Consider the following 27,508-nt stretch of genomic DNA (forward strand, 5'->3'; position numbering starts at 1 on the left):
AACACACACAAAAAAGGAAACACATCATATTGTGGACGGAGGGAAAAAGTGCATTCATACGGCTCCAATGCGAGAAGATATGTTCTGATGATCTTGGCAACAAAAGAACCACACATCGTGCTGGTGAAAAGGAGAGAGCTTGTTATGTTTATTGACCAACTCAGAAAACTATCTTTTTTTGTATTTTACCCGATGTGATCCATTTGTTATCATAGAACTTTAAAAAAAATGGCATCAGTTATCGTCGCGATGAGACTCATTTGTGTTGCACCTACCGTGCCAGCGAATGAAGTCGTCCCCGGCTCCATTACAGCCGAATCCAGTGTCGGTTTACAAGCAAGCCATCTTGGGATTAATGGCCCGACCGCAGGAATAAAGGAAATGATGGAAAGGTGGAAAATGTAGTGAACTATTAAATGGAAGTGCTGCTACATTAGTTGGGCAGAAGGCCCCGAAACATGTGGGTCCAGGGAATTTTAAGAGGTGGCACGGTTCCTCTGGACGCACACCAGGGCAAATAGATGACGTGTTCAAAAAACAAAGTGTCACTCATTTCTTACTTCATTCAGAACTTGTTCATCTTCACATGCAATTCTCTTTTATGGTGTTTTGCTAGTGGCTGGCTCGACATGAAAGTTGGGACTAAGTTGCTATTTATGGTTGAGTTTACCCCAAATAAGTGGCCTATTATTAGCCCTCTGCCACCCAGTTCTTGTATGGAAGACTATTTTGAAGAATTAAGCCAGTAGATTATATAATATGGCACATATTAGTCTTCAAAACGGATTACTTTAAATCCTGTTCATTGGAAAATCATTTAAAAAAGTGTTTAAGAGAATAAAATCTATTTGGAAGTTTTGTAAGCTGCATAATAAATGTTTTAATATGATTGTAAATACAAATCTACGCTTTTTACGTGGCTCTATCCTGTTTGTCTGCTCGATCAAAAGTGCTAGCTAATGTCAATATGAGGTGAAATATAAAAGTACTACCTAATAATGAAGTGAAATATACCTCACCAACACTTTTTTATCTTTGCTTATTTTGATGATAAGAATTTACAATCTGTAAATATCCATTTAAATTAAAAACAAAAGCCTACATTTAACATTTTCTTCTGGTCTACTTTAGGGTGGTTAAGTTGTTGTTACTTGCTCAGTTCAAAAAGGGATTTGTACTTTTGATTTTATCATTAGGAATATTTCGGGGGGTTATTTGTGCCTTTTAATGAAATGTAAATGCAAGATATATTTTTTTATTATTTACAGGGAATTGAATTAGCAAAAATAATGTTAGTTTTTTTAAAAATCATGAAAATCATTTTTTTTTATCACAGAATATACATGTTTCTCATCAGAAAGACATGTTCACCATTACAGTGCCTAGCAGAGGTGAGTAGACTCTTCTAAGCATTGTATATTAATATACAGTTTATTTTCATAGAAGACTGAAGATGAACCTTTGATGCTGAGGAGGAATGACTTAAATTTGACTCGTGATTTTCTACTCACTTTTTAAGGCCGCTGTTTTGACATCGACGGTTGTGTGTGAACATAGTTTGTGTTGTTTAAATGTTCCGGATTTTGTGAATCGCTACTTATCTTTCTGCCCTTGAGTCCCCTTGTTGACGCTCCTGGACCCGTCAAAGTTGGGACGCAGATGTACAGTAAAGGTCCAGGATTTGACCAGTAATCCTAAAGAAAAGATTCACTTTGAGTCACAGAGAACTGAGCTCGATTGCACTTTTAACGAGTTTGTTTACATCCCTGTCTCTAAACTTTATTTTATTCCTATTGTTAATTCTAAATTGATTAAAACAAATGAAAAATATCTATTTGACTAGCCTTGATTGTTTGATATTGTTTGTTTAAAACATTTTTATTAAGATTCATTTACATCGTCGCCATACAATGCTAGACTTTTCACTTCTCAATTCAGCCAGTTATTTAGAGGTTGTTTTTTTTTCATTCTTCTTTGTAATTCCGTAACTATTTACCGCTACTATATCGTTTATCTGTTATCTTCTTTGATAATAATAGGAGCAATAGTTCCCTCTTGTGGTAACAAACATGTACTGCTAGTATTCTCCATTTAACTTCCCCTTCCATAATAAACTACGGCATGAGCTCTTATGAATAAATTCCATCTACAACTTCTCACAGAAATAACTGCTTTATTATCATCATTATAATCGTAAAAGTTTAATGTTTTTCTTAGTAAGAAAAAAAAATGCTCAGGCGACCAACACTGAACTAATTTATTATTAAACGTGCTTCTCTTGATTTTTTTTTTCTACATTATTATATCCAAACACACATTTTCACAGTTATTTAGAATAGACCATAAGCGTATATTGACCAATAACCGCTGTACTCATAGACATATATCTAATAGACTGCAGACGGATGTGGTTAAAGCGCCGCCATCTTGGTACAGTGTCAACAGAGGCAGCTGTGCAACTACAGGGACAGAGTTACTTCTCCATCTTAAAATACAATTATTCGCTGAATTCTTGACCGTTTTTCGGTTGGGTCCGTTCAAATCGTCATACATGTAGCTATGATACAAGGTGCTTGGATATAACAAAAAATGCTGGTTTTACTACTAACTTCTTCTGTCAGCAGACGAGCAACTGTCAGAAGATGCTGGACTTCTGTGCCTATGGTCTATGGATGATCGAATGAGATGAATATAGATCTCGTGGGATCACTTTTCACAGGAAAAATTTAATGAAGGGATAACATAGTATGGGCAGGTTATTATTTAATCATTGATTATTATTATTAATGTTTAGCTCTTTTGTAATAAATTGTTCTTGTAAATCTATTCGAGTCCAGTTGCATCAGAAGTAACTTCTGTCGAATTAATTTCATTTCTAAGAGGGTTTTATTTAAAAATATATTACTGAAGAAGTATCAACAATCTACTGTCATTTGTAGGCTGAACTTCTTATTACGTTGCAGTGATCCTGATCATCATTTTATCCCACGTTTTCTCAATAGAATATTTCATTTTAAACATTATGTCTTATTGTGACATTATCCTCAGCATACCTTTCATATATGTTTCATCTGTCACTTCAAATTGTTTTTGTTTTTTTATAGATTTTATAGTAAAATATTCCTTCTAATAATATCTGTCTATCTGGTCTAAGGTTTAAGAAACAAACCCCGTGAAAAAAGCTTGACAAATGAGCGATTTATAATTAACTTTTATAGTGTAAACACATCATTCCTCTATAGACGTAATGCACTGTAGGAGCGAGTGACACTGTACCAAGATGGCCGCCCTGTATACACACCGCTCTAGTGGGCGGCAGCAGTCGATGCGACGTCTACTCTGTGCGACTCCTTGACGTCATGTCTAAGCGCTGACAACACTTCATATGCTGTCGCATGTTGTTGCTTTTCCGTCTGTCCTGGGGGGGAAAAGAGTCTCATGAGCGCCGCTGCTGGTTCTGGTGGGGGGGGATCTGCCATCCGATACCGACCGGTTCTGTTTGAATGAAACAGGGAATGAACGAGGAGACAGCAGCGGACGAGTGGAAGAGAAACTCCGGGTGCTCCAGGTGAACACTCATGCTACGTTAGCATAGCACTGTCTTTTAGGGCTTTTAAAACAAACCTCTCGGTTCTTCTTTTCTCGTGTGAAACGTGTGTTTCAAATGCATATTTAAGTGTTTCCATTAATTCACAAAACATCAGTTTGTCCCTTTTTTAGTCTGCATTTCGATGCTATATTAAGAATGTTTGTTAGACGCCAGATTGCAACCATTTTACTTCACTTCAACAACACACTTACTTTGTTGTTTAGTTTGTCTTCTTATAGTGTTGTGTATTCACATGCAAATAAAAAGTTGGAGCTGTCAAAAAGCGTAAATCAGAGTTGAGAAATGTGAGTTACCTTATCTTAGCATGCATGCCATGAATAATATTATTCAGAGGCGCCATTAAAGCGTTTCATTGTTACAGACCCAGTAATAACAGCAATATAAATGTTTTAAAGGCGCCTCGATACGATGCATATAACAATAAATGGATAACGATATAATATATTGTTATACTGTAGAAACAAGGATATGTTTAACTTGACTCTTTCTGGTGAATTTACAGATAACATGACTCTCGATGAAGTCGTAACTGCATTCAAAATATGTCCAAACAACAGAGCTGTGTCTCAAATCGCATACATGCCTACTCAAAGTTAGTATTTTTAGTGCATAAGTGCGTCTCAATTCTTAGTATATGAAATCTAGTGCGCCATGCACACTAAATTGGCGTATTAAAACGCCCACAAAACTGAGTATGGTTCGATGGACACTATCTACCCTAAACGACCGCCATCTTAGTGACGGAAATTACGTCATATATATATATATATATATATATATATATATATATATATATATGCAAATACTTAAAGGTGTATTTTCAGCAGCAGTAGAAGGATGAGACGTTTTCGGTGCTGATACCAGCGTAAATATTTGTGAATAATTAGTTTGTCTTTTTTTTTTATTTATTTCTTCTTCCAAACTTGCAAAACGTGCTGCCAGCAGGTGTTGGCGATAGCGTTCCAACAGCTGGTTGCAACCGTTGTAAAATGTTAAATAGTAGTAGTAGTAGAAGAAGAAGCTGTTGCGTCATTTCCTGTTAGTGTGTTGAGACATACTATCTGTCGAGAGTTTGCGTACTAGTTAGTACGTACACTATCCTGATGCATACTAACTTAGTATACTAAGAGAAGTATGCGATTTGAGACACAGCTCAGCTTTAAAAGCTGCTAGAGTCGACTGTATCCTCTCGTCCTCAGTTTTTGTCGGAGGCATTGTACGTTTGGCTGCGCAGAACGTAATGACTGCTGCCATCTAAGAATAATAACAAATAATATTATTTATATGAGCCATTCAAGTCTTCCAGGATCACACAACCAGTAATGATAAAATCAAAACACATTTTATGAAATAAGAATTAGGCTTTAATTCATTCTGCTTTAATTTATGAACTTTTTAAGGACAGGTGTGACCTGTTTTCAGAATAAGTCTGATAAATGGCCTAATTTATTATTTTTAATATTGTAATTGCTCTTGGTGGATTCCCTTAATATAATTGAATAAAATGTATTAATATCTACAAATCAACAGTCTTTATCTGTGTTTGATTATTCTATAGTATTGAGCAAATGCTGGCTGTGAATCCCGGAAAGACGCCAATCAGTCTGCTGCAGGAGTATGGAACGCGGATAGGCAAGACCCCAGTGTACGACCTGCTGAAGGCAGAGGGCCAGGCCCACCAGCCCAACTTTACATTCTGCGTCTCCGTCGGTGAGATCATCTGCAACGGTCAAGGGCCCAGCAAGAAGGCAGCCAAGCATAAAGCAGCCGAGGCTGCACTGAAGATGCTGAAAGGGGGATTCGGGGGAACTGCCGGAATCGTATTTGGAGAAGACGGATTTGTTGATGTTGACGGGACAATCGATGACGAAGGGCACGTTTGTGTTTTTGTTCATCTACTGCCTTTTTCCCCCAACATTATCTGCCTTAAAGTCTGCTGAAAATGTGCTTAAATGTACTTACTTAATGATTTTTGTTCTCTCATGTACAGCCTCCCGTCAGAGATGAAGACTTCAGGCACTTCGCAGCAGTCCGAGTGTAACCCAGTAGGAGCCCTGCAGGTAAAACAAACATCAACTTCCCTCCCGTAAAACATGGTTATCTCACCTGATCTGGTAAATCTCTAGTGCTTACTTCTTATGTGATTAGGGTTGTGTATTAGCAATAATCTGGCGATATTTGAGTGTATAAATATTGACTTGTACCCCTATATGTGACTGTTACAAACAGGAGTTGGTGGTACAAAAAGGATGGCGTTTACCAGAGTACACCGTCACCCAGGAGTCTGGTCCTGCACATCGCAAAGAATTCACCATGACGTGCAGAGTCGAGAGATTTGTGGAGATCGGTAAATACAGTGTTAACGTTCAGATTCTTATAAAGAAAGTTGTATAATTTAAGGTGCGGTTAAAAACCGGCAGTCACAGATTATTCTTGCGTTCTTAAACTGCCCCACCTGACGACGTGCTTCTGACACAGGAAGTGGGACCTCAAAGAAGCTGGCCAAGAGGAACGCTGCAGCAAAGATGTTATCGCGCATACATGACGTTCCTGTCGACCTGAGGACCAATAATGAAGCAGAGACGGAAGAGGACAACTTTACGATGGTAAAATAAAGCTATTATAGTTTTCTATCTGGTTCGTTTTTTGACAAACATTTGAATATAAAATCTATTACAGAATACAGGGAATAAAGCTGAGTCAGGGAAAAGTAAAAGCTACAACTGCACATGGGACACTTTGCGTAACTCAGCCGGGGAGAAGATCCTCCAGCTCCGGAGCCAACCCCTCGTCATGCCAGAAGACTCCAACTTTTGCTCATTGCTGGGCGACCTGTCGGCGGAACAGGCTTTCAGTGTCAGCTATGTGGATCTAGGTGAGTTTGGGGAAGTGGTTATACAGGGGGGTGAGAAACATGATATATATTTTTCACCATACTATATAGATATTAACAGCTTTATTTTAGTCCATATTTTATTTTTTCGCGTACTAATCGTATATTTTTTTTAACATAGATGTTTTTATAGTTTATTTATCTTCATTAAATGTGTATAAAATAAAATAATTTTATTTACAATTACATGCAAATATCGTATCGTGAGTTGAATATATCTATCGTGAGTTGAATATATCTATCGTGAGTTGAATATATCTATCGTGAGTTGAATATATCGTATCGTGAGTTGAATATATCGTATCATGCGTTGAATATATATTGTATCGTGAGTTGAATATATCGTGTCATGCACTGAATATAACGTATCTTGAGTTGAATATATTGTATCGTGAGCTGAATAGATCGTATCGTCAGTTGAATATATCGTATCCTGAGCAGAATATATCGTATCGTGGGTGGAATGTATCGTGAGTTGAATATATCTATCGTGAGTTGAATATATCTATCGTGAGCTGAATTTATTGTATCAAGTGTTGAATATATCGTATCGTGAGCTAAATATATTGATCGTGAGCTGAATATATCGTATCGGGAACTGAATATATCTTATCCTGAGTTGTATATATCATATCAAATTGTATCGTGAGCTGAATATATATTTAGAAATCATTGAGTGAGCTAGAAATACTGTATTTTATTGTGATTGTAAAAGCCCTTTTGACCCTGCTCTAGAAAAACGCTCTAGAAGTAACCATAACTTACTTACTTACTAAAACTCAAAGTCTTTACAGTAAAAAAAAGTAAACTTTGATGTTTCTTCCCAGAGGGACGCAGCCGGAGCGGTCAGTGCCAGTGTCTCGTGGAACTGTCTACTCAGCCAATCACAGTGTGCCACGGTTTTGCCCCCACTGTGGATGCTGCTCGGGCTAACGCTGCCCATAATGCACTGCAGTACCTCAAAATCATGGCATGGGCGAAGTGAAGACCTGCTACCTCGAAGACTTTTCTCTCTCCCAAATTGACCAGACAGGTCAAATGATTGACAGACTTTTTTCCCTTGAACATTGATTTTGCCGAAATTGTTTTTAACCCACTTTGTTATACTTTTTTATTCTTATTTTTTCCCTCGCATGGTGAACTGAGGATTTACCAGGACTACCAAAAGACCCCATGGATGAGTTCTTCTGTGACTGAGCTCACTGTTCTGTTCTCGTCACACCGATTGGAAATATGGACTGAAGAACAGGTTGTTGTCGCTGTATTGATTTGTGTTCACGTGGAAAATTTGGCATTCATTTGAACAGTCCGATTTTAAAAGTGTGGATCCTTGAAAGCTCCTAAATTTGTTCATACAAGTACTTTTTAAGCCATTGGTTTGCCAGATTTTTCTACACTTATGTTTGAGTTATGTTTATATATTTATCAAAGTGGACCAATGACAAAGATCATTTCAATATTCTTCATGGTTTATCTCTCATTTATTAAGTTAATCTTTGGTCATAAGAACCCATATTGTGATGGATTATGATCAATTGTCCTACCTCACTTGATAAAGTCATTTAATCTGGTGTATTTTTAATAAACTGACCTGCTCCTCAATCATGGTTTTATTACCTTACCTATAAAAGTATTTCTCAACTAATAATTAACTTTTAATTTGTTCAAATAATCATCATTAACTGTATTTGTATGTGATGTTATTTTTAAAAATATGGACCCTCTTTAATTTAATTTGTGCCGTGCCAGAGTTCTAATCCTCGAGATCTCATTGCTTCAGCACACGTGTTTCTGCTGTTCTCTCCAGTATTGCACATTTGTATATTTGTCAAAGCATTATTGTCAGGACTATTTCAAGTTGTTTCTTGCTATTTTTTTTCTGTTCAAATGTGATTAAATGTTGGATTATATCAAGGGTGCCTGTTAAATAATGCTCGTAAATAAAAGTTTGTTAAATATTGGTGTCAAATCTTGGAAAGATTCAGACTCTTCTTTCGTTGTAAGATTCCTCTACAATTGGGAGGAACACACTAGACTGGACCGCTTTGCTGTCGAAAAGAAAATAAGCGGTGGTGTACCTCAAGGTTCTATATTAGGTCCCATTTTATTGTCTACATACTGGCTCAAATCACCAGTCATCACAAAGTTTATTTTAACTGTTACAAACCGAAATGTTAAACCACTAATGAACAAAAAAAATTCAATTTAATATGAGATACAACAAATCATCTTCAATACCAGTAGAGGTTCGGTCAGACACACACACACACAAGTTGAAAAAACATAATGATATAATCGATTAATTTAAAGTGACAAACCTGCTCTATACAAATACGATACGGCAGCATCATAATACGTGGCTCGTGGAGGGAAACATTCATGCATTCTTTTTTTTTTGTCCTGCATATTCCCAGATGAGATCTTATCCTGGCTACTTGGGTCAAAGGGAGGCAACAAAAGCGTCAGTTGATACAATGTTGTAACTTTTACAGGCCACTAGATGGCACTCTCTATTTTATAATCTTTATCCCTGATCTACTAGTTAAATAAAACCTGGCATCATTTGTACTGGGAGTGCCATCTAGTGGCCTTTTATACTGTATCATAATGCATCATCAACGCATCACTACTAACTACTGAGCTTGTGTTATGTTTTCATTGATAACGTATATTTATTTAAATTAAACTAAATGTTTATTCTATGTTTATTCATTTATTCTAATAAGACATGGCATAACATTTGTAATTGACTGAAACACGGCTTGGTATGATTAATGAATATGCTTTTGTTTAAATAAGAATATTTGATCTTAAATATATTGTCGATGAATGATAATCATTTGAAATCTAAACCTTGTGATGTTTGTTTAATGTGGAATCATTGCATTTCTTCATACATTCCACACATACTGTTGGAAAGAGGCTCTGTAGGTTCTTGGTGTTTTGCCTTCGGGGACTTCTGTTCATGGCGATTAAGATAAAGGGTTTTCCCCTCTGTAGGCGACTCTCGACATGTCGCATCTTGTGGAAGTTTGTCCCTCTTTTGTCACAAATATGGAGCTCCAGCTGAAGGAGAAGTGACATCCTGGGCGTCCTTGTAAATGTTTTTGTTCCTGCAACAGAAAGGTTCCTGGTAAAACCTCTCGCTGATCTGTGGACAGATAACGTCTTGTGTAACCTTGGCAACAGGTTTGCTTTGAGCCCAGATGGGGCTGAGATGATGGACGTCCATCACCGTCTCTTCTGAAAACGACGAAGACAATGAACCTGCAGAGTCAAAATTGGAGATTCCATCGGACTGATATCTCTCCACGTCATCCCGATTATCATCGTCCAAGTCGAGTCTTATAGCCGCGTTACTCTTGTACGCATCCACGTCCAAAACATCAGGGAGGTAGGACTCTTTTCGGGGCGAGGCCTGAGGTGAGTTGGCCTCGGATCCATGCGGAGACTTGGTGTACAGGCACATCTTGGCGACGGTGTCTTTGAGTCGCTCCACTGGTGAACGAGGCGAACAAACGCTGTTCCTGAAGCGCTCCATCCTCTCCAGCGGAGACGAAGGGAAGGTGAAAACAGGCGCCGCTAGTTTCTGCACAGGAGTGCGAGACACGTGCGAGTAGAGGGAGTAGAAGGCGTTGGCCATCTCTGTGAGCGCCTGCACTTGTCTGAAGCGGCCTGCGACACAAATCCAATTTCAATTAAGAGACTTAAAAAACCCATTAGGAAAGGATGGAAGATAAAGGTGCGTACTGGCGATGCACAGACTGGGATCCTCGTCTCGCATCCGCTGCAGCTGCGAGTCCAGGAAGAGACGGAAGTTGATGCCCCTCGCCTGGGAGGGGAAGGTGAAGAAACGAGGAGGGATGCGAACCGAGACCTGAGGATCATCGCAACCAAAGCCCAACTCATAGAGAGTCATCTCTGGGTTCTCTTTGCACAACTCCAGCACTTCTGACACACTGGACAGAGAGAGAGACGATAGAAAGTTCACTTTACAAAAATGAAGTTATAGTATAAAAAATGATTTAAATTGATGCAATTCTTGAATCAAAAGTGCCTGAAATAACAAAGAATAAAAGAATGAAATAATATAATACACACAATAAGGCATAGAACAACAGCACCAAGGCAGCCATTATTTTCAAACTTGCTAGTGTAATAAAAGTTATTAATTTTATCACCTGTATATGGAAGAATATCAACAAAACCGACTTTTTGTTTTGTTTTTAAAGCATTCTTTATTTTAAATAATTTAATTAATTAGTTTGTTCATACAGTTATATATTTTTTTATGTAATATTTTAATGAAATAAAAATTACACATAGAGATTAATATTCTAATTACAATAATTTTTTTAAAAATTGCTTTTTTAAACACTTTTTTTTTTTAATCGTAGCATGTTGAATTCAATATAATTTTTTTTTACAATAGTCACCAGACAATACCAAAAGAGTACTGAGCTCCTTGAGCAAACTTTATCCAATCAAGCAACTCTTAATTAATTTATATTAATTTCGAATTCAACCTTTTATCATACAAATAAAATGATTCAAATATTAGAAATTGTTGAATTTAAATAAAAAAATATTCAAAGACAAAAAAAGGTGTCAAAAAACAATTTAATTTTCAGTAAAAGGTCGGCGATGGTTTAAGTGATAGATGGTATTTTTTTTTCAGTTAATTATATCAACATTATGACCAAAACGTTTGTCAAGGCTGTTGACGAACAACCAACATAGTCAGGAAAAAATGTTTGTTTATATTTTGTGTTGAATAGATGTTTTCTATTTGCATCTTTAGAGAAGCCTTTGGCATTTTTACTTCCGTTGCCTGACGATACAATCATCATCTTTAAATATTTATGATAAAAACGTGCTGTTCATGTGCAGGAAAGTCACCTCGACGTTGATCCCAAAGTGTTGCTGGAATTAAAGCTGGAGGCAAAACTGTGGCCCAAGTTCAACAACGGCAGCTGGAGTTTGCTTCGAACATTTCTGTAAAACGACAGAACGTCTGTACACTGCCAGGTGTTCACGTCGCTCACACAACCTCCAGAAATGTGTGTTGTGACTCACCCTCCACCTAGTGTGGGGTCTTCTGTGTTGAGCCGTGCAGCTGCAAGACAATGACTTTAAACCTCAAGAGGTGTGGGTTTGTTATCAGTGTGTCCACCTACCATCAGAGCCCAGACCAAGATCCTCACAGCTGCTGGAGTTGAACTCTGAAAAATATATTATGTTTAATCTTAATTATTCAATCTCAAGGATTTGCATGAAACACATCACATATTCATTCATTTGAATATTAGATTTACATCATGGATTTTACACAATATGTTTTTTAAGATATAAATGTGTTATTTCTTCTTCACTTTTCTTCACTCAGCAGTTAACGTACCGCCATGTGACACTCCGGCTATAACAAAATTTCTCAAACCCATAAAGGAGCCAAGGTCTGAAGCAAGGAAGTTCATTTATGATACAAATCAGATAGTAAAAGGGTAAAAAAATGTTTATAGTCGCTAGTTTAAAGTGATAAATGCAATTTACTCAAAAAGTGTATCTTCATACATTAGAATCTAAATTCTTTAAATCTCTAGTAAAAAACAAAAAAAAACTAGTGTTTTTGACAGATATCTTATGTAATATTAATGTATTTGTCTATCCTACATTATTTTTTGTTTTTTTAAAACAGTGGAAAGTTGCACCCGATTTGTAGAATTAACAAAATACAGTTGGTTAATATTTTTATGTACATACAACAGAATATATTTCAGGATTACAAACTGTACTTTGATATTTGATGGAAACTACCCAAGTGACAGTTGACAGTGTTTCACAGCAGATCTGTGGTTTCTACTTCCTCTTCACGACTCAGATCACACTTGCTGACACCCATGACTCTACATTTTTTTACTATCAAGCACAAACTCTTTGAGTTTCATGGAAAGGTAGCAGTTTGGATTAAACATTGCAGGTTATAAATCCAGTTACGGCACCAGACACATCCTGATATTTAACCTGCAGCTATTCAATGCAACTCTCTCGAGGGTAACATGGCCACTATTCCAGCATCCAAAATCCATCCAGAAAATCATTCACGGCACTATTTCATGACCAACTTTAATTTAGAAGATTGACAAGATAAACATAATCAAATGTTGTCATGTTTTTCCTTGTACTTTTATAGTAAGTGAAGTTTCCTCCGACATAACCAATGGGACAATATTATATTATCAGAAAAATATTTTAAATACTAAAAACTTACTTTTATTAGAATCATATTTTGTAAGTAAGTTAGTCATTTTTAGTTGTTAAACACCTACTTATTTTTCAACACCAGCACGACAACAATATCTTCAGTATCTATCCGATAAGTAATCTTAACAATCAAATTTATCATGTTGTATTATATGGAATAACAACATTTTAAAAGACTATTGTATTGTGTCAATAAAGAAACATCAAAATATGTCTAAAAACTAAACAAAATGGAGAAGTAACAAAAACTACATAAAATATCTGTATAAACACAGAATGGTTGGGAATAATCTGTAAACTGACATAACAATTTGAATCTAAAAAAGTAACAATACATTAAGTGATGTAATGAAAATAAACCAAAAAAATGTTGCCCTATAATCGAACACAGTTACTTAATTTCTGCTGCACATCTTCTTAAGGAATTAAATAATTGTTGTCAACCTACGACTGATCATGATGATGTTAGATTGTTATTTGTTAATAGTGAATATTGAATACATTTTTATTTATTATTGATTTTTCCAGAATCAAGTTATTCTGAGGCTATTTTAGGTGTTTTATTATTTCCTTTAGATGACTAAAAACGTTTTTTTAAGATAGTGTTTTAGCATTTGATATTTCATTTCTATTATTTACAGTCAAAAGGAGGCAAAAGCTGTCTGGAACTCACTAGCACATCTCATAGATGTAGGGGGCGAGAGAGAAGTTGTCTGAGTCTGCTGTCAGAATTATACGACTGTTATTAACGTTTTCCTGAAAATGTAATTGAAACTTTCTAACTTAACTTTGGACACGCTCGTGAGATTAAGTAACATATCTGCATGTTGATGATGTAGGAATCGTGCTGAGATAAAAATCATTAACTTCTCAGAAAACAAACGTGCTGTCATGCACTCGACAGAAAACATAATATATCTTGATTAATATTCATCACGAGATGAACCTTGTCAAAGCAGACACAAACTCAACACTTACCAAAACTACGACTGGTGTTTTCGGTGTCTACCTCTAACCTGTAAAAACACACACTATTAGCACACTGATGTTTTTATTTTCCTTCTTCATTTCACTGTAACTGTAACTTCTTTACAGATGTTTTTCTGCTCAGTTCAACTTCCTGATGTTTAACGGGCAACAAACAGTCTGTATACTTCCTTTCTGCGTCAACATTAGCATGAAATGCAAGAATTTATATTCAGTACCTCTCAACAAATGAGAAGCTAACAATGATTTTTTTTTTTATGTTTATCAGTGGAATACTGTAGTTTGAAATAGATTTAATTTGATACCACAGAAAGTAGAAAGTAGAAATTTACATTTAATTGTCAGATCATCTCTCCATAGATGATTCATTTGTTTAAAAAAAAATTAAATAATCTTTATTTTGTTTATTTTTCTGTGAACAAACACAAATATTACAGGCCAGGTGTTCCTGTACAGGCCTCTAGTAATTTTAAACAACTTGACTCACCTACAGTCCTGCAGCCACGTTTCAATCTTTCCAGTCAAACACCCTGTAAAGATCAAACACAAGTTAATTTAAAATATATATTTTTTAAGGTTATTGTTTGTCCGCAGCTCATCGACTGACGAGAGTGACCTGCTGTAAACACGTCATCATCAGCAGCAGCAGCAGATGAATTCTGCCACAGCCGTCTGCCAGGGTTGTCCAGCGTGGACAACTTTCGGGTGCTGTCTATCCAGGCCCGCCGCCTCGCTGTGGAAGACTCCATCACAGACGCACTGATATCTGCCAACCCTCGAGGCTACAGAGAAACAGGGCAAGATGTGGAATGTTTTACTCATGGAAAAATAAATCAAACAATGTAAATCCAGCGTCTCCTTTATTTAAATCTATACATTCACACATTAGATCATCTATGAATATTCAGGAACTAGACATATTTTATGTGAAGTAAACATTACACACTTCCCTTTACAATTAACACCAGATGTTATTTTGAAGTCACGATTAACCAAAAGTATTAAAATACACGCACTTGTGAAGAATTTTCACGTTTAATCGTGAATAAAGCAGTAAAAATGCACACGTGAATCCATGAAATTAATCTTCCTATTCTATTTTTACGTACAATATGTCAATATTGAGAAAGGCAAGTTAGAAACATAAAAAAATAGTTTAATGTTGACACACATTAACAAAAAAAAAAACAATTCGAATTAATTCATATTTTTGATTTTTGAAAAATATAATTGATTCCCTTCTAAACACAAATAACATGTAAGTTCTATCTCCAAATAAAAAGGAAGATTATTAAAATAATATATTAATTGATAAGCGGTAAATAAATAGTCAAAAGTAAAGTGTAATAAATAATATGTATTGTTGGATGATCTAAACCTTGTTTGTCATAACCAACTAATTATTATTGAATGAAACAAGTTTAAAAAGGTAACATACATAAAGTAAAATTTCATTACTGAAAGTTCGTCAATTTGTTTACAAAGCAGAACAATTAAATAAACTTTAGGGTGGAAAAAAACAACAACTTTACCTTCATAAGCGTAAGTTTCCGACAAGTAGCTCTCTTTTGCTTGTTTCCTGTTTCCACATCTGACGCTTATCTGCACTGCAGCTGCTCGTGCTGCATCTCTGTGTTTGTTCAAACCAGTCGGTGACTTGAATTTTTTTTTTTTTTTTTGCCTCCAAAAAGTGTGATCAGGGGTTTGTTTGTTTGTGGTTTCACCTGAGACACGATTGAAGCCTTTACACTTTCAAACAGGGGGGGGATTGACAGGAATGTGGGAGGGGTTTGCATCGGAAAGCACCAGTTTGGAAACCTTTCCAGGGTGTCCCCTCCGCTGGGATAGGCTTGATTGTGACCTTATAAAGTAGAAACAAGCTTGAATTAAAAAAAATAATAATAATAATAAAAAATAAACGCATCACATTTCGTTATCTATAAAAACACGATTCCTGTTGAATGTCTGTACTGTTTACAAGGCACATGTGTGGTTTCGCGGACAAGCCCCTGTCACGTCCCAACAACAGAAACCCTCCCACACTTGAGTCATGTCCTCCTCCCTGGCCGCTGACCACAGCCTCTAACAGCCGGACCAGCCCCGCCCTCCTCCCGGGGCTGCGCTCCCCGCCCACCCGGCGCCACCAGGGAGTGGTCAGCCGCCACGGAGGCAAGACTTTCGACACCCATTCCCTTCAAACCGAACCTCCCCTCAACACTCCAAACATTCATTTTAATGTCGGACAAGCCTCACTCATACCCTGCGAAAAAATATATATGATTTATTTAAAACGTTTCGCAATAAATTCCCGGTTAGCGAAAAACAAAACAGATAAACCCAAGTCAACATAATTCTCGACAGTGCAACCTAACTTTTTAAACCCCACCTTCTTCTGGGAATTAACCAATGGGATCCACACATCGATACCTGTTGCACAAGACGCCCGTTTCTATTGGTGCAAAAGAGCAATCCTATACAGGCCGCTCTTTAAGGGGGCGCTTAGTTTACTCACCGTATGGGTTAAAGTCAACCGGAACGAAACACACAGGTATCGGTAAAGCCACGTAAACAGGTAAACATCTCCAGACCAGTTTTAAATAGGGATCGTATATTCATTCTATCCACTAGATGTATTGTCTACATGATGTTTAGACGTCGCTCCGATTTAAGCGTCGAGGCGGGGGATAAATCAAGCGCGCCCATGGCGTCTCCTTGATGGGGGCAAGATCATCAAGTTAGTGTGAAGCTGTGAAAAGTTGTCAGCCCCGAAATACGAAGAAACTCCTCCCGTCTTCAGATTATGAGCAGTAAGTCAACCTTTTTCCTTCGTTTGCTTCAAAATGCCGCGATAAGACTCGCTGCTCGTCCCGCGGCGCACTTTGAGTCAAGAGCCATGTTGATTTCGTGTCTTAACGTGATCCTGGTCGCGTAGCGTTTGGTAGTTCAAAAGTTAACTTGTTGAATGTCGCGTCACATGAGCTCACAGTAATGGAATTTATCACTAATTTATACACCTTTTTAAACTGGCTTAAAGCGACTTATATGTGTGTGTTTTTTTTATTTTGCACCTTCTTGACGTTGTTTTCTTTGCGCCACTTGTGTTTTACTAGTTAGCTTAGCCTTCAAGCTAGCGGTCCTGTTGCAGATATTCACGCGTATATTCGTGTTTAATTCGTGAGACAATATGGTCGTTAGTTTTTCCTTCTTTCATTTTATCGAGTGTCGACAGTTTCTCTGCGAGGAAGTTGTGTTAAAGTACTCTTTTTCCGCCCAGATCAACAGCAGGATGAAATGGCCGCTTCAGACCGCGGTGGAGGCTTCAGTCAGAAGAGACTCAAGACACAAGTACGTGTTTAACTTCCTCCTCTGACGCTCGATCCGTGTCTCGGGTGATCGAGGCGATCGATGCCCGCTCGGTGTTGTTGATTTTCCGCCGTGGAGCACATGTCACCGGGGTGGGGACTGGGCAGGTAAAGTTCGCCCACACGGGGTGTTCCCGTCAGTCCCCCGCTCTTCCGCGGCGCCTCGTTCGGCCCATTTGGCTGAACTCGGAGGGGGTGGCCAGAGGACTGTGTTCGATTATAGGGCAAAATAAAAGTGTGGGAGGGAGATGGGTGGTCTTGGGGGGAGGGGAGGCCGAGCCCGCCGGTTCAGTGGGGAGGAAAACGAGGTTCCTCCTTTTTTCAAGAGGCCCTCTCCCATACAAATTCCCCACCCGGTCCTCACTTTACTTACTTACTTCTAAATATTGATAACTATCTAAAATGTCAGTTACATGGAACAAATACCAAACATGTGAGATCAGGAAATTCTCGTTTGGGGAGTTTTGTCATATAATAATTCACTCACAGAAATCCACACTACATTTTAACCAAGGACATTCCTACATTGAGTTATTAACATAAATTCCAAATTCTTGTTTTTTTTTTAGTCATCGCATTTCCCTCGACATTTTACAAGTTAAATACTTTTCATTCGATTCTGCATGTTCTTAATTCATTTAAGATGAGTCACATGGAGTTACATTAGGGTTTGGTCCCTGATTATGTTTATATCCTATGATAGGACACACACATGAACAAACAACAACATATTTATATTACAATGATGGTTTACGCATGTCCCACAGTTTTAGATACCACACTGTATGTATACAATTTTCTAAAATGACCAGATAATATCAGTAAAATCCCCTTTTTGTGCAATGTGATTTGATTGACATTTAAAATGTAAAGCTTTACTTGCTAGTGTATCCATTGCGTTTATTCTGGATGAAATTAATAACAAAACATGGCATCACCAAACTGTATTTATAATAATGTGGTAATTTTTACTCACAAACCTTTGTTGACATATGACATACTCCATAGCGATCATAAAGTTGCATTGTAAATGTTAAAAATAAAAAAATATTAATAAAGGAAAATGATCAATGCTGCAAAAATAACACATATTAGATTTTGATGCAGTATGGTGATGTAGAGAAGTCTCAGAGCAAGAAGGTCAAATGTTTAAGGCTGGCTTTGGGCAACTTTTGGAATGAACCTGGGTCCTTTCTAACGTCTGTATTTTCCCTGTCATAGAATTGCTACTTGTTCAGGCTGCATATGATTCTCTCCAAGAATAGTTTCCATCCTCCTGCAACTCCATTAGGGAATAAGTAAAAGAGAACAAACAAATTAATTCTGTATTGATATGTTAATCTATATTTAGAGGATCTCAAAAGTAAAATTCCAGTTAAAATATAAATGCAGGGTTTAATAATTGCTGGGAAAACAACATTTTTAATTAATCCAGCTATTTAAAAAACAGGTCCAACACAGGCGTGACACTGTATCTAGATGGTCCAAAGCACCAAATTGCAATTGATGACGCCAACAAGAAAATAATTTTCAAGCCAGCACTCATGAATCACTTGTCATTTTGTAACAGATGCGTACCAAAGCAGGTTTGACTTACAGTTGCTGGTAACTATTGGATGGAATTCAAGATAAAGAACTGAAAAATAGAATGTCTTTACACACTGTTTTGTCACACGGTTTGTTCAGGGGACTCATTTCTTTTTTGTACTCTACCAGGACTCGCAGCAGCCATCTCCACTTGCACTCTTGGCTGCGACCTGCAGCAGAATCGACACGCCAAGCGAGAACGATTCCACCACAGAACAGCAGCAACAACAGCAGCAGCAGCTGGAAATCAATCAAGGTGTCTTTACCTCCGCCGGCAACGGCTGGCAGGTGTTGCCCATCACTGTTGCGTCGTCCTGCGGCAACACAATCACCACCGATTCCTCCGGCATCATGGCCACAGCAGACCTCAAGAACAGGCAGGTCCTGGTGTCGTCGTCCGCTCCAGCGAGCACACAAGCCCAGCAGCAGCAGCAATACGTGATCGCCCCGGCTCAGTCGCTCCCGGGCCAACAGGTTCTTGCCACCATCCCAGGCGTGATGCCCAACATTCAGTACCAGTTTATACCACAGTTTCAGACCGTCGATGGACAATCTCTGCAGTTGGCACAACCTCAGCAAGAATCTCCCGCCACAGCGGCCCCAGCACAACAGTTTCAGATTGTTTCGTCTCCCAGCGGCCAGCAGATCATTGCGTCCAGACCTGGAGCGGCAGGAGGCCTCATAACGATGCCTAGTCTCCTTCAGGGAGCAATCCCTATCCAGAACATAAGCCTTGGCAATGTCGTACTACAGAACCAGCCCCAGTTTCTGACCAATATGCCGCTTTCATTGAATGGGAACATCACTTTGTTGCCGGTCAGTGCTGGAGTGAGCGGAGGACAAGATGGTAACGGTGGAGGAGATGCAGGAGGTCAACTCATCCAGCAGCAGCAGCAGCAGCAACAGCTGGTGACGTCCAACAGTGGGATGAGCTACATAACCAGTGCTCCTACTACGACCACACAAGTCACCTCTTATGGACTGACTCAATCGCAAAACACTAACACTGCTGTGGCTGGAACTTTCCAACAGAACCCAGCTTCCATGGGTGTTACGATACAGCCAGACAACAGAGATGCACAACAACAGCCGCAACAACAACAGCAGATACTCATCCAGCCTCAGCAGGTCATTCAGAGTGGAACCCCCACTTCAGACCATCAAGTCTTTGCAGCTCCGACACTCAGCCAGGAAGGCCTCCAGAATCTTCAAATCATGCCGAACACAGGTCCCATTCTGCTGCGTACACTCGGGCCGAACGGCCAGGTGAGCTGGCAGACGTTTCAGATCCAGAATCCACCAGGGGCACAGATCACCCTCGCCCCGGTCCAGTCTCTCCCTCAACTGAGTCAGGCGACTGTGTCACCTGGAGCTGGAGGACTTTCTGTAAACACGGTGCAAATCCCGGGGATACAAACCATAAATCTCAACTCGCTTGGTGGTACCGGCCTGCAGATGTACCAGGGTCTCATCGGTTCCCAGTCAGGTCAGTCTGTGACTTTAGGTCAAGTGTTGTGTAGCTACACAAAAGAAAGGTTAAAACTGCATTAATAGTTGGTGGGTGTATTGGCAAGAATCTGGTGATACGATATGCATCACAATACATCAGCAATGATAAGGTATTTTTGCGATACTTAGACAATATTTATGGATCATTCAAAAGCATTTAATTAGAGGAAACTGTCTTAGCATAGTAAACACACAATGCTCTTACGCACTTAAACTGTTGAGCATCGATATGGTATTGTGAAAAATAGTTATATTCAAGTGTATCAATATTTTCATACACACCCTAATTAATAGTTATCTATCGCCTTTTTTACCCTTTTCATTTGTAATGTGACTGATCAAAAATCTATTTTGGCCATCTTCCAGTTCTGTAACACAATGTTATTTTAACTTACTTGAAATGTAATGAGTTTTCCTAACATTGGTGATGAGTCAAGTTCTAGTCACTGCAACCTGCAGTCTTTTGTGTTTTATCTATTTGATCCTTGTGAGGGAGGTGCAACACTGGTCCGACCAGTTGCACCAGTATTGTAGTTCTGGTCAACTGCTGCTGAAACTACTATTGTACTTTTTAATGTAAATTTGAGGAGTTGCCACATATGGGAGAGTTAGATGACTCCTCCTGTTGTCCTCAATGTAATGCCAATGTTATTATGATGGTTTTGTTCAACCCTGGTGGCAATACATTTAAGTTTACAGAGCATATTTAGTTGTTTCAAACTTAAACAAACGTTTCATAAGAACATGCATTCATAAATATTGTGCCTATCAACATTTGCAATATTCACATAATGTTAAAGCCATAATGATGTATTACAAAACAGAATTTACTGGATACAATATGTATCATGATACAGGGGCAATGATTCGATACATTGTGATATTGTAGGAACAAGGATATATTTGTAGTATTGTCGAGTACTTTACTCTGGTGTTGCAGAATTTACAGACCACATGACTCTTACTTACATTCTTAACCGCTTTCATTTGTTTTGAAACCCAAATGTGTCCATACATCAGCCATAAAAGCTGTTGGAGTCCATTGTATCCTCTTGTCCTCAGTCATTACCAGGATCTTATGGGATTTGCAAAAATAGGGTTGGGGTTGATAAGGTGTCGTAGTAAAAAAAATTCTATATTGTAGTGCATTTAAATTTTCCGACTCCCCTAAAATATACAATTTGGTAAAGGATTGTTTTAGTTCTGTTCATGTAAATAAATGCCTCCTATAATTTTCTGATTTTTAGGAGAGCAGACGTTGCAGGGTGGAGGAGAGAACATGGACGATGGCAACGCCATGGATGAGGAAGACATGAGCCCTCCTCTGCAAGGACGACGGAACAGAAGAGAGGCCTGCACTTGTCCGTACTGCAAGGACGGAGAGAGCCGGTGAGTCGGTCTTCACAGTCCATTCATTTACTCGCGACTCTTCAGCAAATCCGTTCCTAACGTCCCCCACCAATCTCCATCAGAGACCCAACCAAAAAGAAGCAGCATATTTGCCACATCTCCGGATGCAACAAGATCTACGGGAAGACCTCACACCTGAGAGCCCACCTCCGCTGGCACACCGGCGAGCGGCCTTTCGTGTGCAGCTGGTCCTTCTGCGACAAGAGATTCACCCGCTCGGACGAGCTTCAACGCCACAAGAGGATACACACAGGTGAAGTTTCTAAACAACTCAGGGGCATGTATTGGCTAGAATTTGGCAATGAGATATGTAGCACGAAGCAGGCGCAACGATACAATGTATTACGATACTTTAGGAACAAGGATATATATTTGTAGTATTGTCAGAGTCCTCGACTTTTGGACAAAATAAAATGTGTCCGAACCTCAGTTTTTAAAGCTGTTGTATCCTCTTGTCCTCAGTCATCACCTGGTTCTGGCAGGATTTGATAGTTGGCTTTAGCTGTGGAGGACTTAATGAGTGCTCAATTGCAACACAAAAGTGAAAAAAAGTAAATTGTAAATAAAATAAAAATTAATTTACACCATAAAAGATCTGTGATTAAAATTAAATATTGGTGTGCAGGGGGAATTCATATTTTGTTCTATAGACTAATCTACTTTCTATCATGAGCAGCTCTTACCATTTTATTATTTTTTAAATATTTAAATGTAGATCGTTAAAATATAATGATAGTATTTATACATCAGTCATTGCATTTATTTTTAATTATTAAATAAACTTCAGAGAGAATCACATTGGGGAACTATGATCTCAAATCATCTGACTATAATCAACTTGTTCTGTCTGTACGTCATTTGTATTGATTTAATCACGGATGGCATGTGATATTTGTCCTCATCCCCTTACAGGAGAGAAAAGATTTGCCTGTACCGAGTGTACAAAGCGCTTCATGCGAAGTGACCACCTCTCCAAACACATCAAAACGCACTTCAACAAGAAGGCAGTGGTCATGGGACACAGTAGCCCCACCGCTTCCAACGAGCCCGACTCCCCCGCCCGAACAGATGCCAACCAGCACACCATCGTCACCATGGAGACCTTATCTGCAGAGAGCCTTGCCAGGTTAGCTAGCTCGGGGATCAACATGGTGCAGGTGGACATCAGCCGGATTAATGGCAACAGCTACTAAAGGTGGTGGAATTTTTAAGTGTGCAGACCAATCGTAAGTGGTCGTCCATGCAACATAAGGGGACATTAATGATTCGTTTTTTTTTGTTTTCAAATGCATCTTGTTTTTCGGGCTAGTTTGGCGTCATGAAATTGTAAAGGGGAAAAGTGACGCTACACTAACTAAAAAAACGCCTCAAGGAGGAGCCATTAGAGGCGATGCAATAAATCACGCTCGCTCTCTGAATGATTTCTCTACTTCGCATGTGGGTGTTAATACCACCGTCTTCCCAAGGTCTACAGGTCATCATCTCTGACTGCACGTGAAGCAGAATTCTAGATGGCAATAATATAGACCATTTGCTCAGGAGTAAATGGGGCAATTATCTAACGAACGCCTGAAAACCCTTTTGTATATACAAATATTGTACCCACCTTGAATACATTTATTTCAGTATAACCTTTTGACTATTTTTCACTCGTGTAAATATATGGTACAAATGTTGATAATTTGTTAGCATAGGCAGGGATGATCATGTTGCATACATGCAAAGCCTTTCAGCTGTTGATCTAATGCACAATTTTATACAAATTCTAGATGACAGGATACCTGATGTTTTCTACAGCCATGCTTTTGTTTTAACATATTTGCCTTCACTTGTATTCGTTGTCATCTTTGTGCAGTTTTCAATAATGGAAATTTAAGAACAAATGTAAACGCAAAAGTAGTGTCATCCTCATACCTGCTTTGGTTTATTCTCGATTCCATTGCTGTTAAAAATGAACTCACACCTATTTTGTTTTTGTCCAAATCAATTTAAGTTAAAGGTAAACTATTGGTACAGCGCTTTTGTTCACATTCTTCTGTGTAAACTTAAAAGGTTTTTACTAATGTTGCCGACTCTGCCCATCTGTGAATAGTGACTGCTGGACTAAAAACTGAAGAATTTCTTAATAAAGTAAAAGTTTATTCGTCAAACAGTAAAAATACAGTAAAAGCTTAAACGACATCTATGAACATTATTTAGGAAAGTGCTCCTCCTGGTGGCCGAAGTTATTCCTCCTCCGCCGCTTCATCATCGTCATCCTTCAGTTTGTTACGAAGGCTGTAACGACAAATTGCAAACCATAGTGATCAACTCCACTCAAGTTCCCAAATGACATTAATGCATGTTTCGCCATAGTTTGGGTCAGAAGAGGTTTGACCAGTCGCTCAAGACAAAACCAAATCATGAAAGTCTGTTACCTGACGAGGTACGAGTGGACGTCCGAGAAGCCGTGGTACTGGGCCAGGTGGATCAGGATACCGGTGGGACAACGACCTTCACGCGCTCGACAGAAGCTGCAGTTGCAGATTCCCCGGCAGGGAGGGCAACGCCAATCCTGGACGATACAAAGTGAAATTTAGCTGTGAAAGTAAACTTAAAGAGTCGTAACAATTTTAGACGGTGCATGAACAACTAACTTATTGATTTTTTTTTTCCTCTCCTACAAGAGCAACACAAATCTTGTATCCCAGTGCATCATCTTTGGGATTCAATTTTACAACTTTAAAATTCTGAGCCTTCAAAGATGTTCATAAAACGCTGTGTGCAGGTTATTCAATGTAGATGTTTACAAACAGTTTTTAAGATGAAGGCCCGGTGGCCAAGTGTTTTATTTTTTGTGGCCCTCAAGAGTAAGACACCTTAAGTTAGCTGGAAATTTAATTAAATACTAACACACACCACAAGCATACAAAGAATGTCGATATCGTGATCCACCAAGGTCACAGTTTGAAGTTCATTTTCTGCTGTGATAAGTTACAAAACAATAAACCTGAAACTTTCACATAAAGAAACATTGTAGAAGGAGGGCAATTAAAGAAGTTCATATGTTTATGCGTCAAGATGTAAACGAAGTGTATCATGTGGTGTGAGGCCGAGTTGGTGTTAAACTGAACCCTTCTTGCTAAAACTCGCCAGTAATAATTTATAAAGGAGATAGAATATTTATAGATGGTCTTAAAAAAATGCACATTAGGATAAAGAAAATGTGATGCAAATATGAGACAAAACATCTAAAATGTAATACATTAAGTTGATTAGCAGTTCAACTATTGCAAATAGACGCATCATTTCACACAATGTCACTTAAAATCCAATTGAATGAATATGTATTTACATTTAAAAGTTGAAATACCTTTAAAGAAATAGCTAAGTTGTATAGGTTTGCTTCTTATTTTATATTTGATGCAGTGTAATAAAATATTAAAGCAATATGTAGCTTTGACTTAAGATAAATATATCAACTACCATTTGTGCAAAAAAAAATAATTCCTGTGATTTAGGAGCATGACTATATAATGACAGACTATGTGAGCTCTTGGACAGTAAATGAGAAAACGGGTAAGATTTGTGTTTGTTTGAACCAACCGGGTCAAGCAAGGCCGTCTTCACATCCTCTCCATAGCGGTTCCTGAGGCAGGGCCCGCAAAAGTTGCCCATAATCCCACGGCAGTCTTCACTGCGGCAGCAAGTCTTTGTGTCTCTGGTTTTCTGTCTGCACTGATGACACGTGGATCCCTGAAATAAACGACAAAAAAAAAATTAGTAGAACACACAGACATGAAAAGTCTCATCCACAACAAAATCCCAACCCATCCAGGACCCACCGCCACTTTGTCGTAGACTTTGTCAGTCATGTTGTCAGCGATGAGCAGCAAATCATCTTCTGTGATCTCTTCCACTTTAACAACACAGTGACTGTTGGGACGCTTAGGGCGTGGGTTGGTTTGTCGCCGAGGGCTGCGGTGAACCTGTGGACTCATGATTGAAAGCAGAAAACATAATTTAATTTACAGAACAAATGAACAAAGGCCAATCTGGCCACTACAAAAAAAAGAAAAAGTTATTTTAAATCAAAATGACCTTCAGCAGCTGGTCCTCAAGGCTGAGCTCCAGTTCAGGATCTGGCTCCAGGGAAACATCTTCACAGCCACCCATGGATCTGGTTTGTCTGCGCGATGCTCTTTCGGGGTTCCTCCTGGACTCAGTCGAACGGGGTTCACGCTGCAAATGAGTTCAATAAACTATTAACCAGATGTTAGGGGTTTAAAGAGTTTTTTTGTGTGTTCTTACTTCACTTTTTACTTTCTTAGACTTTGTTGCTTCTTTCTTCAACAGACCTGGACCTCCTGGCATTTTCTTTAGGTCTGCCATCAGCTGAGCCAACTATTTTAGAGAAATAGAAGTTTGCATGATTGATAGAAGATTTAAAGGGTCAAGTAAAAGGTGATTTCCATGCATTTTGGCTACCATTGCTTTGTTAGCTTTGATGTTTATATCCCTCTTCGCCAAAAAGGAGTCTTGAACATCAACAAGTGAATCCAATCCTTCATTTTTCGGCCAAGAAGGTGGTTCCTGAGGCGTTTCCGGCTCCTCAAACTTTACACGTTTATCTTTCTTTACAAGGCCGATCTTTCTTCCTCTCTTTGCTCCTCTTATCACTGGCTTTGGCCCTTTTTCCTCGTCCTTTGGTGGCTGGAGGGAGAAGTTGGAGCGCAAAGCGATCCTTAACCGAAACGTTTTGGCACCAGATGGTTGAGGAGCCGGCTTGAGGTCATCGTCTTCATCCAAATCTGAAAACTGAAAAATATACTTTGTGTAAACAGAAGGATGACAACTCTTAAAAGTACATTTTTGTCTTTTAAAAGGGTCTATTGAATACACGGTGCTTAAAAAGTGTGATGAAAAATAATACATTTTAAAACTCTACATAATGTTATACATACATATATACATTTGATGAAAACCGATAGAAGCACACCAAGCAAAATCTAAATTTACATTAAAGATTCATTTGTTCATATACTAGTGAATGTGTTGCAGAACGTCTCACAAAAAGTGATTTATGTATCATTATTTATTTATTTAAATAAAAGCAAGTAAGTTATTGGTCCAAAACGAGCAAATCTTTTTTTAATTCTAGTGTGTTCCGCTAAAAGAAATAGTCCCTCAACAATTTTTTTTTACTATGCTAGATATCTTTTGTTTGATGGAAATAATATTTTAATATGCATTTCTTTAAATCATTTAAATACCGTGTCAGTGTTTTTGCAGGGCTCTTCGTCAGCAAAGCCGAGGAACTCTTCTTCGTTGTCAGATTCCTCCGCAAAAATCTGTGACAGTTTTTTCAAGTTGCTGGAGTTCATCGTCGAATCTTCCAACTGCAGCGCAATGGTTCGCTTTACAATGTAAAATATATTTAATTAAAATCGCAAAAAAAAAGTAAGATTGATTTCTGACTGTCCACGTTTTTTCACCTCCACCTCGCTACCTTTGCGACATGCCGTCCAGTTAGCGCTCGAGAGCCACCTGCGGGAAATTCGAGTCGCGTGTTTTTAACATCACAGGTTTGCGGAGACGGTTTTTACGCAGCCGTTCTACAAACACCGCCTGTGCGGGGTACGCTTGTGTTTAAGATTTTTGTTTTTTAAAGTTTTTTAATTATTTAATTTATTTTTATTTTTATTCGTTATTAAGTATGTATTTATTTATATGTCTTAAGTTCTTTTTAAGTGTAAAATTATGAAGTAATTTGATCATAATTAACTTAATCTATCTTTGGGAATCTTACTATTTTCCCGATGATTTTCATTATAAATGTAGTTTTTTTTTTATGTAGAAAATTAAGACATAGTCAATTAAAAAAAACAAAGAGAACAATGTTTCCCTTCT

The 27,508-nt window shown here is 38.3% G+C and overlaps 4 protein-coding genes across 4 annotated transcripts; 2 read left to right on the forward strand and 2 right to left on the reverse strand.

Moving 5' to 3' along the window:
- The first annotated feature begins 3,396 nt into the window (after positions 1-3,396).
- Positions 3,397-8,460, forward strand: tarbp2 (TAR (HIV) RNA binding protein 2). Its single transcript, XM_087800170.1, has 7 exons — positions 3,397-3,568; positions 5,169-5,483; positions 5,601-5,670; positions 5,840-5,957; positions 6,089-6,216; positions 6,290-6,485; positions 7,331-8,460. Exons 1-7 carry the CDS (start codon positions 3,504-3,506, stop codon positions 7,486-7,488), a joined length of 1,050 nt encoding a protein of 349 aa, XP_087656296.1. The 5' UTR covers positions 3,397-3,503; the 3' UTR covers positions 7,489-8,460.
- A 229-nt stretch (positions 8,461-8,689) lies between these two features.
- tespa1 (thymocyte expressed, positive selection associated 1) lies at positions 8,690-15,538 on the reverse strand. The gene is made up of 10 exons (XM_087800172.1): positions 15,284-15,538; positions 14,368-14,533; positions 14,239-14,281; positions 13,743-13,780; positions 11,681-11,725; positions 11,580-11,619; positions 11,403-11,498; positions 10,254-10,462; positions 9,682-10,178; positions 8,690-9,616 (listed from the first exon to the last, which is right to left on the reverse strand). The coding sequence occupies exons 1-10, from the start codon at positions 15,287-15,289 to the stop codon at positions 9,476-9,478; spliced, it is 1,281 nt and encodes a 426-aa protein (XP_087656298.1). The 5' UTR covers positions 15,290-15,538; the 3' UTR covers positions 8,690-9,475.
- A 901-nt stretch (positions 15,539-16,439) lies between these two features.
- Positions 16,440-23,037, forward strand: sp1 (sp1 transcription factor). The gene is made up of 6 exons (XM_087801125.1): positions 16,440-16,558; positions 17,026-17,096; positions 18,830-20,186; positions 21,457-21,598; positions 21,682-21,872; positions 22,532-23,037. The coding sequence occupies exons 1-6, from the start codon at positions 16,552-16,554 to the stop codon at positions 22,810-22,812; spliced, it is 2,049 nt and encodes a 682-aa protein (XP_087657251.1). The 5' UTR covers positions 16,440-16,551; the 3' UTR covers positions 22,813-23,037.
- A 728-nt stretch (positions 23,038-23,765) lies between these two features.
- On the reverse strand, positions 23,766-27,108 carry LOC148071183 (cell division cycle-associated protein 7-like). The gene is made up of 8 exons (XM_087801127.1): positions 26,872-27,108; positions 26,087-26,416; positions 25,910-26,002; positions 25,700-25,840; positions 25,444-25,587; positions 25,205-25,354; positions 24,037-24,173; positions 23,766-23,896 (listed from the first exon to the last, which is right to left on the reverse strand). The coding sequence occupies exons 1-8, from the start codon at positions 26,980-26,982 to the stop codon at positions 23,845-23,847; spliced, it is 1,158 nt and encodes a 385-aa protein (XP_087657253.1). The 5' UTR covers positions 26,983-27,108; the 3' UTR covers positions 23,766-23,844.
- Between the last annotated feature and the right edge of the window lie 400 nt (positions 27,109-27,508).

This window comes from Callionymus lyra, chromosome 10 (genome assembly GCF_982586985.1).
Source record: "Callionymus lyra chromosome 10, fCalLyr1.hap1.1, whole genome shotgun sequence".
NCBI lineage: Eukaryota > Metazoa > Chordata > Actinopteri > Syngnathiformes > Callionymidae > Callionymus > Callionymus lyra.